At 36.1% G+C, this 13,520-nt stretch overlaps 1 protein-coding gene across 1 annotated transcript in view; it reads left to right on the forward strand.

Moving 5' to 3' along the window:
• Positions 1–670: 670 nt before the first annotated feature.
• Positions 671–13,520, forward strand: part of EPHA3 (EPH receptor A3) — a 364,933-nt gene continuing 352,083 nt past the window's right edge. Inside the window, exon 1 of the mRNA XM_028115620.2 lies at positions 671–758. Coding sequence (XP_027971421.1) covers positions 671–758 — 88 coding nt within the window. The remainder of the gene's footprint in view (positions 759–13,520) is intronic.

The raw sequence follows: 13,520 nt of genomic DNA on the forward strand, positions 1-13,520 counted from the left end.
GTGTCCTTCTGCACCACAAAGGACTCATAAGAGTTATGATTTCATTGAATGTAGTAAAGGAATAATCCTAATTTTCCTTTGAATTATACAATCATCTTTGATTTTTTTTTTTTTTTTTAACGAAAGGCTCCTGTTCTTATAATACAAACATCTTCTGGCATTTCACTTTCTTTTCCACTCACATTACCATATGACACTCCTATCAGGGTTTCTGGTTTCTTCAGGGAATTAACCTACAGAGCATGTATAGCAAACAATAAAATAGCTGCTTTTCAATGAAAATAAAGAGCGGGTGTTTTTCCCTCCCTTCCACTGCTCTCTACCACTGCCCCATCACGACTTCTGGATTTCCTGCCTATTGGCGGCGCACCCCCCCCCAATCCCACGCCTTGCTCCCCAGCTCTCTGTTTCAGAGCAGTCTGAGTCTCCAAGTCTTCCCGTGCTGTTCCTTCCTCTGCAGCGCTCACTTCCGACGGCACTAGGACCCAGGGAAGTCCCTGAGCGAGGTTCGAGGAAAGGCAGCCAGACTCCTCCTTATCTCCAGTGTCAAACTTGACATCAGCCTGCGAGCGGAGCATGGTAACTTCTCCAGCAATCAGAGCGCTCCCCCTCACATCAGTGGCATGCTTCATGGAGATATGCTCCTCTCACTGCCCTCTGCACCAGCAACATGGATTGTCACCTCTCCATCCTCCTCCTTCTCAGCAGCTCCCTTCTCAACTGCTTCGGGGAACTGATTCTCCAACCTTCCAATGAAGGTAAGCCAGGTACAGCAAACTGCCCTGCTCCGCAGGGCTAACGCTCTTCAAAGCACGTTCTCCCGGAACATTTTCAGGTCGTTAAGGTGCCTCAGAATAAAGCAGTTTCCTCTGAGAGTAAACTACAGATGTGCTTTTATTTTCTGCTGTCTTCTAAAAGACTTGAGAATTTTGGATTGCCTAAACCTAAAATGTGTTTTTAATCTGATACCAATTCAAGCAATTACCTTGTTTGCCAATTCTAAGCAGAAAAAAAGAAAGAAAGAAAGAAAGAAAGAAAGAAAGAAAGAAAGAAAGAAAGAAAGAAAGAAAGAAAAGAAAAAGAAAAATCCTCCAGTTTTACAACCCACGATGTTAATTGCCGAATAGCCATGGCAGTATTTTATTTCTAATTATGACCATGTAGTACTCTAAGAAGTTTAAAAGAAAATTAAATCCTCCTTGCTAGGTTCTTTAGTATGTTTAAAGGTAATGACAGGTTGCTCCTACTTAGGATCATGGCATTTATGAATGGACTAAAGGGAAATCAGAGTTTGTTGAAGCTGATGGGGTGTGTGTGTGTGTGTGTGTGTGTGTGTGTGTGTGTGTGTTTATATTGCAACTGCTGTATTAAAGTGATGTGTATCCTGCCAGGCGATGGTTTGCTCTATGGTACAGGTTCTAATGAGCAGCATATGCCACATTAACATAAGTGATATTTGTAAGAATTACAATAAGCTTAGGTTGGATTCTCTTTGTTTAAGAGTTTATATACGAGTAAGGGAATGTATTTGATGGAAAGTGAAAAGCTCCTGGGTAGGTATAGTAAATAACTGAATAACAAATTAAGAAAGAATGTCCATATGCAGCAAATGGCATTTCCTGATGTTGGGTTATTTATTTTCCTCCTAATGGGCATTCATCCCTTTTCAATGGATTAAAATGCAAATGTAAAATTGAGGACACTAATGTTTCCTATAAGATTGTGTATTTGATGGATACATGGCTTTTTTCATGTATACCTTTTGTGATCTATTCCTAATGATTTCTGAATACAATCACTAACTCTTAAGACAAAGTTCTCTAAATAATTGATTGTTTTAAAGCAACACTTACAACTTTGATTTCCTCTTAATCATTTTGAACTTATGACAATAACATTTAGCAATTTATTTTGCAATTTAGCAACACTGAGCAAGATGTGAAAATGCTTCATTATGTATTTTGTCACTAAAAATATATTGGCAAGCCAATACTGTTGTATATTTTATGCATTATTTTAAAAAGACAAGTAAATACTCAAAATATTTAGAAACTTTTTAATTAAATCTAAAAACTGCCTCTCATATTTGGTGACCTACTTTCACCGCTAATAGAGCAGTTTAATTTTGTTCTTTCCTTAGTGACTGCCTTTATCAATTTGGCAGATTTCATTAAGTTTTTCTGTGTCTTTTTTTAACTGGGAAAGTGGAAATTCTAAAATATAAGGATCAACAAAATCATCTGATCACCTATAAGTGACTTTTTTTGTACAAATCAAATTAAAATCTTTATTTGAAAGTAATGGTCAGTCATTTTTCATTGAATGAAAGGCAAGAGTAATCATTTGTATAATGAGTAACATATCAGTAAGCAAAAATCAGTGTTTGTTTAATCTTATTTTTTGAAGATATTAAAGAATTGACAATAATTAGAAGTCTAGAAATGTTATTCCCGTATTGCTATGATAAATTGTATTTCTCCAGATGGAATATTTATAAACTATTTAGATAATGGATTTTACTGAATTAATAATGCACAGGGATAGAGCTGAGAGAGTCAGTATTTTTGTGGAAAACATAACCTTTCAGTAAACTGCAAGAGAAAAAAAATACCCTTGAAACTTATTCATGGTTACATAAAATTACTGAATATTAATTTAATGAAACAGGAATAATCAAATGTAAATTTCTTTTAAGCCACACCTTGTGTATGTTTCAGTATATAATGTATATATTATTATGCAGGCAGGGATATATATAGAAAGGGAAATATATGCAGAAAACTGACACAATTACATTTAATTTGCTTGGATAAAAGTTTATTCATTGTTCATGGGATTATTCTCTCCAGATCATGTCCTATGGGTAGTGTTTCCTTTCCTTCCTGAGGTCATGAAGGGAAGCTTTGGATCAAAATTAAAATGAATGATTTAACTTGAGTAATATTTGAGTGAAATTTTAAATATTAATGCAATAGCTTAGGTCTTAAAAGTTAAGTTGAACAACTTGAAAAGTGAAAAATCCGAGTATGTGCCAAGACTTCCATGAAATTCTTCTAACAATGTCATTTGAATAGAAAGCAAAATGCTTCTGAAAATTCATATATTGGGTGGAAGTAATAATGATAAAATGAATCTGATTAATATAGCTTTCTGATATAAATTTTGAGAACTGAGATATAAAATACTAGGTTGCTTTTAAAATACTATGCTAAAAATTGTATTTCCACACCAAAGAAAATTTACTAGAAATCTACTAGTAAAATTAATTAGAATTTATTTCATAATCTATTATGAAGTTAGGCATGATAGAATTAAAAGGGAACAAAACCAAACTATTGAGGTAATTGCTTTCCCTTGTGTGATTTGTTTTTTTAATTTGAGATTTGATAGTCAAATATCTATTAAAATGCCATGGGCCTATGATTAAAAAGTTAAAAAAAAACTTAGAAAAAATTTCATCTGAACTTTCCTCTTATTAATATAGTTACAAATAACTTTCTAATATGCTTTCAAGAAAATGATTCCAGGTGATACTTTCTATCACTGGCCTCCTCAACGATAATAGATTATTCATAATTTCAATGATTGCTTAAACTAACAATTGGCCTATCTACTTAAACAGAAACTTTACTAAAGCTGCATGGAACTTTGTTAAAATCTTATCAGGTCTCTGTTTACATGACACACCAATAAAAGACTTCCAATAGGAAATCAACTACTCATGGCAAAATAGGATTGCTACACTACGTGTTATTTAAGAAGATTTGCTCCCTGTTCTGATCCCAAATGGATGATAATAATGGTAAAGAAAAATAACTTTGCAAAGAGGTAAAAACTTGCTATAAAGTGAAGTATCAATCCCTTTAGCAATAGATAAGTTACTCTCTTTTAATACGTTTCTACATTTGAAGGAGCGTGAGGCAGAATGAACTGCTTATTCATTAGTACATAAGCACTGAATCATTTTTCTATCCAAAAGCATTTGTAAATTAGATTAACATTTACCCATAGAGTTCTTTACAATGGAAATCATTTTTCAAAATAAAAGTAAATAAAATTAAATCTGCATATTTATATACTACTTATTTTGGGAGACTTTTATTGGAGTGGCTGGGACACTGTATCTACGAAATGTATTTTACGAGGTGACTATGTGACTGTTCAAAGCTTAAAAGTAAAATTTGCAAATGAACACTATACTTCCCTTTGACTATTAAGCAAATGTTGGAGACAAGCATTTAAACAATGGATTACTCCCTTTTTAAAAATTACTATAAATTGGCATCTCTTTTCATATATAAACACTTATCCTCAAATAATAATACATTGTGATTGAAATATTTATGGAGACTAAGCTGTCATATCTTTATAGGTTTTTTTTTTTTGGAGAGGTTTTACATTTGCTTTTAATAGCATTTCATCATGCTAGACTAAATAATTGAATGCATTATACATTTTTGTAATTTAATAGCTCCCCTAATAGCTCCTCCCAACCCCCAATAGTTATAACTATGCTATTTGCCTGGAGGTAGGAGAAACCTTAATTTCACTATTTTATAACCCACAACAGTTAACACTTGACCTAGGTCATTAACAGGATTATCAGCAAATTTGTTTAAGCTTTTACTGACAACCTGAATTGCTATGATAATATTTTGATTGTGCCGGAAAGAAACTTCTTGTAACCTCTCAAAATCTATCACGAAATTAATTCATTCTGAATCTATATTTTCTCAATGACTAATATTGATAATAATAATTCAAGTGGGAAAAATATCCATTCTCCTTACTCTTATGTTTCAGCCATTACACCATTCTAGTCCTTGTCATAAATGAGCAATTAAAAATTCTTTTAAATAATAAGTATTCTAGAAATAACAATAGATTTATAAATACAAACGAGCTATCAAATTTTCAATTTTATACTTTTTTATTACTGGTACTCTAGTTGGTATCACTTTTCTGCCTATTTTAAGATTTAAGGTCAATTGGATATATTTATAACTCAGAAACAACTGGAACTATAAAAGGGAAACTACATATAATAAAACACCATTGCCACGTGTTACATCATGGCTGCATTTTATATAAAGTTGTCTTTTCCATGAAATGCTAGAAATTGGGAACAAAAATGAAAAGCACTTAAAATTAATGTACAAATTTTAAACAAAATATTATAAACAATCAGAACTTGAAGGCATTTTTTTAAACACTGTTTAGTGAGTTTAGGAAATTTCATGTGAAGTTTCTTAATTAATTGAATATAATTATGGTTTGCGCCTTGCTCATATAAACAATTTAGTAGTTTTACCTTGATCTTAAGAAACTTATTATCGTTAAAGAAAAGATTTAGTAAAATTCTTATTTTTTTTTGATTTAGTAAAATTCTTTATCGTGTTTAAAAATTATCCACATGTCAATATTCAAATTTCGGTGTGTTTTTTAACACCCTCACTTCTATTAGCTTCTCACAGTACCTTTCTTTATAAAGTACCCTAAATGTTAAAATTGTTTCTGAAGCTTTGGAATTTTTCTGAAATAAAATATATGCAATTTTTAAATATCAAATAATCAGTTACATATGCAAAGGATTTTTAAAGGCAAAACATATTTCCCCAGTATATTTGATTTACTAACTTAAACGCAAATGGAAAGAGCAAGGACTGTTCTTGAGAGTTACATTTTCCAAGTCATAAAATCCTCAAGAAAATATTAATAAAACTTTCCACAAATCATCAAAACTCGATAAGTTTTTACAGACATTTACTTACTAAGAAATCTGTGATGTGGGTTACCTTTGATTGTAGTCATTCCCAATGATTTTGTTTGGCATAAATAGTAGATGTAAGGGGAAATATGTATCTTGGAAGAACACTAAATTTGCAAATCATTTTCTGTCAAGATCCTCAACTTTATTTTCTAAGATACACAATTTTCCTTTAAAACATTTAATAAGCCTTGTTCTTTTAATTCCTGTTTGATAAAAGAGTTAGAAAAACAGATGCAGGTGTCCCCTTTTGGGTTCTGTTTTCAGAGATCTGGATTTTATCACCAGGGAGGGTCAATGCAGGGCTCTTAGAAAGTGGACAAGTGGCTTTCCACAGATTGTTCAAATAAAGGGATGACTGGTGGTGTGAAACATTCATTATATTATTCATCCAGGTATACCAAAAAGTAGGACTTGAAATTTGGTTCTCAGAAATTTGAAAAACTTAGAAAATTCTTTCCTAATGACTGTAAAAATAAATGTTGTGACTTTTATAAAATACAAAGGATTCCAAGCCACAAATTCAAATAGGAAGACACTCCTGGTGGGAATCAGGGTGTGGGAGCACTGCTCCCCTTAATTTTACTTTCTGGGTCTGTGTTACAAGCTGCCTAGTATCAGGTAGTTCTTGAAATCTGGCAGGAGGTTTTCTCCTGGAAAAGTCTGAAAGTCAGCAAGTTTTAGTTTGCCTCCTACCAGCTTTCTCTGAAATAAAAAAGGGTGGTCAATTACAAAGGAAAACAAGGTCTTTGAAAGTGAAAAGAAAATAAAAAGTTGACTAAAAAGATGGAGAAGTAGAGACGTGCAAAGATTCTGAAACCAAGGTTAATATATAAATATTTTGCTTAAAAAGAAAATATTTATCACTTAAAACATCTGGCTAATCAATTTTTATTAAAACCCTAAAAACCTGCACACTGAAAAAAAAGGGGGTGGTTGCGTTGTTTCTTCTCTAAAGTTTATACAACTTTTGATTTCCCCAGAAGAAAATATTTTATCCAGGAAAGTTTTAAGAGTGTACGCCAAAGAATGCTTCCCCCTTTGGATGCCTGGGCAAATGCATGCGGAGGGTGGATGGAATCAAAACCAGTTCAGCAAATAAAGCCTCCAACTTGGAGTGATGTTATTAAACTGGAAGCCCTGAGTGTGCAGCCCCCTCCCTCCGTTCATTTTCTAAACCATGTCCTGCTGTTCCAGTCAAAGCAAAGGGTGAAAATCCACATAATCCAAACCAACATGGTGAAGTCAGAATAATAGGCGAGAAAGGAGGGGGAAAACAAGTGGCAGCACTGTACAAACAAACTGTTGTGAATAATCTCAGCCATGGGGACTGGGGTGGCCACAGAAAGGGATGACGGCGTTTCTTTTTCTTCGCGCTACGCCTCCCATATTTGATGATACAGTATTGATTACACTTCAGACGTGTGCTCTGAGAAATTTTAGGAGGAAGCAGGGCTTCGCGGGTAGTGACAGCAATGTGGCAGCTGAGAGATGAGCAACCCACCACACCCACCACCAGGGCATCTAAATTGCAAACTATTTCGTCGGCAGAAACAGGCTCACTGGTGCGGAGGGAAAACGGGGTCTCCCAAGAATTCATTACTTCTTCTCTCTGCATTGGCTTAAAGATCAAATCATAAAAACTCCACTCCGGATCCGCATCCCCCAGCCCCAGCCCCAGCCCCTGCCCTCCGGGAGGCGGGTGGCTCTTTGTGCACGAGTGCCTTGGCGCCTGGCGGCCGCCAAGGCACTCAACTGGCCCCGGCCTCCGGCATGCCGGGCGGGCGGCGGGCGCATGGGGAGCCCGCGCTGCTGCCGGCTTCCTCCGGGCGGCGGGGCCGGGCGCTCAGAGCCCAGCGGAGGGTGGATGTGAGCGGCGCCGGGGCGCCAAGTTACCCAAACCGAGCGCGGGCTGCAGACCCGGGCGGGCGAGAGGTAAACGTGCGCCCTCTGCCTGCTGCCGCGGAGCTGCTGGCGCTCGCAGAGGCGGCGACCGCCTCACCACCTGTATTCTCCTCACCTGGGTCTCGGCTCGGTCGGGCCCGCCCAGAAAGCGCGAGCGCCTAGGACGGGCCAGGTACGTCCTTTCACGGGAGACTGTGACCGGAGAGCTTTGTCGCCCCCTCCCCGTTACTCTCAGCCAGCCTCTTAGCTTGGCGTCCGGAGGTGGCGCGGTCTCCTTTCCATACGAGTTCACGGAGCCACTACTTGACAAGTGGAGGAGGGGGATGCAGTTCTGCAGGCTTCTAGAACGAACTCCCTGCCGTGTAGGGAAAGCGCCTGGTATCCCCCTGGTGCTCTGTTGGGAAGCACAGGAGCGCCTGAGATGTCCAGTTGTCGTGCTTGCTGCTGTCTGACCCGACCTCTCTGCTATTTTTCGGTCTTCCAGCCCATCTTTCCTTCAGTTCTTCAGTCGCTAAACTAAAATGAGCCCCCCCCCCCCCCGGTTTTCTTTAAAGCCACCTACTCATGCCACCTGTTAGGCCCCTCGTGAGAGCGATAAGGGGCATGTTCCATGAACTATCCCCCCACCCCCGTGCACAACTGTTTTCTCCTACAGCCCCATATTTGATGGGCACCGTTTTATTAAAACAGGATTTTCCCTGTTCCGATTTGGCGAGTAAACTTGGAATGGGCCAGAAAGTGTTTCTGGGAGCGCTGCCATCGAGGTAGGTTAGTAGTAGGATGATGCTGATGCTGATATTTCCGTGGTTGTGTTGGAACTTTAGTATATTTCATAAAAGATAGAATTGTTGAATCCAGGGGATTCCGAGACTAAATATGGCCTTGGTGCCATGCCCAACATTTCGGTAATAATTGTACAGAATTCCGCTGGCTAGAAAGAATTTTTCCCCTACATTATCATTCACTATTTACTGGACCTCATTTAATCATTAAGACAGCCCTAAAATAGGTATGTTGACACCTTGCATTGTTACAACTGAGGAAACTGAGGAAACAAATTATAATAAAGTAGTAACAGAGCCAGGCCCTCTCTTGTCTTTGTCTTTTGATTTTAACCTCATATGTTTTCTCATGTATGCCAATGCCTATGAAGGAGGGAGGCATCCTTCTTTTCAGGAAAAGCCTTAGCTTTTGAATCTTAATCCTAGTGACTAGCTAATTTGTCCTGTGACTTTGCAAGAACAACTTAGAAATACCCAGAGTAATGGAACGAAAAATTGTGCTTCAGAGTACTTTTAAGAAAGTGCTTCAAAGTGTACTTAGAAACAGCATAGTTTTTTGCACTCATAAGTTAATGATTATTTGCATGAGTGGGGGACACACCAAGAAAATAATGTAAAGAAAATTTGATGTGGACAGAGGAATAGGAGAAAATGCCTGTGTTGCCTTTTCTTCACATGTTCTTACCTCTGTCTTTCCTTCCTGACACTCCCAACGCTCCTTTTCTCATGCTGGAAAGATTTTGTCGGGAATTCCATACACAGATTGTGAGGCAATTATCAATATAACGCAAATATTATTGTTTAGAGTTTTATATAATAAAAACATAGTGTGAATTAACTGTTGGAATTGTCATGGAAGTCAGTAATGGGGAAAATAGAATATGGTCTAAAAAGTAGACTCTATTCCTTGTGGAAACTTTTTCCTATTTAAAAGATAATTTATATATTATTTACGATGAGAAAATAAATTATAATGATTTATCTTCTCTTTCATAAAAACACTTGTACTTTATTTAAGTGGAGGCATTGAGAAAAGGTAGCTAAAACATGGTTTTGAAAGGTAGCAAATTAAGTTGGGGCAATTATATTTTTCATGTGGGTACTTCAGCACATATGTTTTACATTAATTGCTGCAATAAATTTTGGTAACCTGGCAAAGAGCAAAAACAGCATATTGATGACATTAGTCTTCCAAATCAGAAAGCTGCTTTTAGTATCTTGCTTTCTTCATTGTAATGTACCAAAAAACAAAACAAGACAAAACAAAACAAAAAACAAAAAACTAAGGTGTTATCCTTTATGTTTCCAATGAATGATTCAACCACTCAAGCTATTGGCACATTTTGCCATAAACAAAAGTGAGGGCTTAGCAACAAACTTTTTTTTCTTGCTTCTGGATAATTAGAGTCAACAACTACTTTCCCTATTTTCAAACTTTTTTATTTATGTTTGAGTTTGTGGAACTCTCTCATTCAAGAAAATATAAACTTGACCTTAAAGTCTCCAAACTGAGTTGCCTCTTGTTTCAAGACAAAAATCTTGACTAATTACATGGCAGGGTCTCAAAAGATACAGGAGCAAAGGGATAAGCCAGAGTTAATTTTGTTGCTGATTAATCAATATCAAAATGGTTTCGTCTTGAATTTCCCAAATGTTCATTAAGGTGAGGTTAATTTATCTTCTTTCAAATAATAAAGAAAGATAGATGAATAAATTCTACAGACCCAGTAAAAAGTAATACCTGCCCTTTACCTCCCATCCTTTCCCTCCCTTGATAAAAATATAAGGCTTTAAAATTAACTTTATGTCAATGATAAAGTTGGTTGGCTTCCAATCAGTATGAAATTTAGATGTTCTCTATCTACCTTGGGGTGACTAAGGGCAACAGAGAACAGCTGGTTAGTAGTTAACATGTATTTATTTCCTGATTTTCAAATCTAATTTATCAATTAATACAAATCTGTAGGTTTTGGAAAGATATATTTATTTATTGCATAAAATGGTAGTTTTCACACTAAGGAGAAGTTAAGTTGGGAAGCCGCTTGGAAGCACTGTGTGTGTATATATGTGTGTGTGTATGTGTGTGTGTGTCACCAATAGTATTGTCCCTGTACAAAAAAGAACTGTCACCACACTGTGGGCAAAATTTTATGAATGAATATACACCTTTTAGAATCAAGATGGTATGAATTTCTGTTTGTCTGAATTACAAATTGGTGATGAGAAAAAATAAAAATAACCATGTTTAAGTTGTCATTATTTAATTTTATAAATTTTCCCCAACTGGACCCCTTAATCTACCTATAGTATTCAAAGATGGCATAAAGCTAGAATTATGTCCAAATTGTGATTTTTTTCCCTTTCATATGCCAAAGCTATTTATGGTTGGTTTTTCATTTTAACTGAATGTAAAGAACTGGCATAATCATAGAAATTATAAATAGAAATTAAATTGGGTTGTTATTCTTTTATTAGGTATATAAACTCCACCAAATATAGCTATCCCTAAATTTTGAAAATGTTTTTAAAGAAGCGGAATAAAAGGGAATAGAGTTTTTCTCTTGGTTTACTTTTATTATCTGGTTTACGAGATAAGTTAATACTCATTTACATTAGATAACTCAAAAAAGACAAACTCAGATTTTATTATGGTGTTCTTAACATTTCTGATCTGAAAATTTAATGTTTGATAGCCTTTGTTTTTTCAAAAAAGATTTTCCATCATAATCATATGTATTTCATCTGAATGAACAGGCTTCCTTAAACATTTGTATGTTGAATAAGGACATTGTTTTTCTTCTCTTTCTTTACAAGCAATGTCCGAAATTATTCCAAATGCTTATATCTTTTAAAAATCTATGTAGAATTAGAGAAGAAAAATACTAAACGTGATCCTTTGGAAACAAATTAAGAGTATTTTCTTCTGGTGTTTGCCCAGGTTTGCAGTAGGTGTACTACTCTAAGTTAATAGTGACAACTTAGAAACTCAAATTTAATTTCAGAGCCACAAATCTAACAACCATTAAAATGAATCAAGAAAAATGTTAAGAAAAAAATAACTCATGATTGCATGTCAAAAAGGAACCATCCCCAGTTAGAAGCTTTTGTATGCTGTTCATATTGACTACACTACCAAGAAAAATCCCATGGAGGTTTTTCCGAATTCTACCTTTTCTTGCAGTGGTACATTAAAAGTTTTCTGACTATCACCAGCACTAATACTTTGATTTTTTCCCCTTGACACCATACTTCTAAGATGGAAAGTTTTGAATTAAACTGATAAGCATGTGACCCTCTCATTGGATCCTTCGTGGGCCTCTATAGAAACCCATATTTATACCTTGAAGAGTTTGTTTATATGTGTGCGTGTTTTTGTCTGTAGCTATCATTCCCAATGTGTGATGTAAAGTCCAGATGTAGTTGTCCCCCAGAATATGAGGCCAAATCTAGACCCTGATTTTACTTTTCCAGAAATTTAAATCAATTTATTCTGCAAGGGGTATCTTTTGAAATTAAAAAAAATAACATGTTTTGTGGCATAGTGATGTGCAGAGAATGTTTTTAAATTGAAATTAAAGGGGCGCCTGGGTGGCTCAGTCGTTAAGCGTCTGCCTTCGGCTCAGGTCGTGATCCCAGCGTCCTGGGATCGAGCCCCGCATCAGGCTCCCTGCTCCGCGCGAAGCCTGTTTCTCCCTCTCCCATTCCCCACCCCACCCCCGCTTGTGTTCCCTCTCTCGCTGTCTCTCTCTCTCTGTCAAATAAATAAATAAAATCTTTAAAAAAAATAAAATAAATTGAAATTAAAGGGGCACTTGGGTGGCTCAGTCGTGAGGCGTTGGCCTTGGGCTCAGGTCGTGGTCCCAGGGTCCTGCGATGGAGCCCCGCATCGGGCTCCCTGCTCCGCGGGAAGGCTGCTTCTCCCTCTCCCTCTCCCCCTGCTTGTGTTCCCTCTCTCGCTGTGTCTCTCTCTCTCTCTGTCAAATAAATAAAATCTTAAAAAAAACAAAATAAATTGAAATTAAATGTTATCACTACACTTTGTATTCTGTGCTAAACTTTTGAATCCTTATATCCAAGGGTTTCCAGGAGTATTTTATTTCTAAAAGAAATGCTGTAGAATTGTTCTACTAAAGGCAAATGTGCTTATGTTGTTTCATTTTCATAGCCATCAGTCAAATCCTGACTGAACAGATAGCTTTCATCTAGTAGTTGATGGTTGATGAATCAAGATTTTATTATTAAAATATTACTTCCAAGTCAGCTTCAATTTATGGTGTGAAGGCAAAACGTATATGCTAAGATTTGAATATGTATTTGCCTTAGTGATTGTTTTTATAATTTTATAATTGTGTAACATATTTTCATTTTTCACTTTTTAATCTGTCAGAAAAATCTTTCTGAATTAGAAATAAACAAGTTCTGCTATTTCCAGAACCCTTTAAAAGGCAAAATATGTTGGAAAAGTACAGTGTTAATAAAATCATTAATGTTCTACTTTTAGTAACTTTTACATTTTGGGAAACACATTTTACTTGTCTAAATGATTCATAATATCAGTTGACAATGCACAGAAACAGAGACCTCTTCTTCCAGGCACTGTTATTAAAGCTGGGGTAGTTAACTCACTAAAACTTCACTGACAGTAGACCCACCCCACTAATTTATGCGAAAGGACTATCTTGTTGTAAGAACACATTCTGTAGTGATAGTTTGATAGCTGTTTTCTCCATAATAGTATGATATTAGAGTGACCTTTATATTTCTCAGATTAAGAAGGAAACACAAAGAGAAAGCTTTAACACATTAGAAACAGCACAGGATTTCCATTTCTTGAAGTGTCCAGGTTTAACGCAGAACTTTGGTCTGTGTTTCTGTCATTTCCTTGAACAACCCTAGTCATTAAAACACAGACATCTTACTGTGAGACTGTGTTTTGAGTCCAAGGAGATCTCCCTGCTCTTGGCAAAGATTTAGAGAGGCAGCTAGTTACAGTTTCTTCTATAATTAGGGCCTGTATAGAAGTAAATCCAAGATTCTTGCTCAGGAGGAAAAGCTAATAAGAAAAA

The sequence above is a fragment of the Eumetopias jubatus genome, unplaced genomic scaffold (assembly GCF_037043125.1).
Source record: "Eumetopias jubatus isolate StellerSeaLion01/CBP00866 unplaced genomic scaffold, mEumJub1_p1.0 scaffold_1, whole genome shotgun sequence".
Lineage (NCBI taxonomy): Eukaryota > Metazoa > Chordata > Mammalia > Carnivora > Otariidae > Eumetopias > Eumetopias jubatus.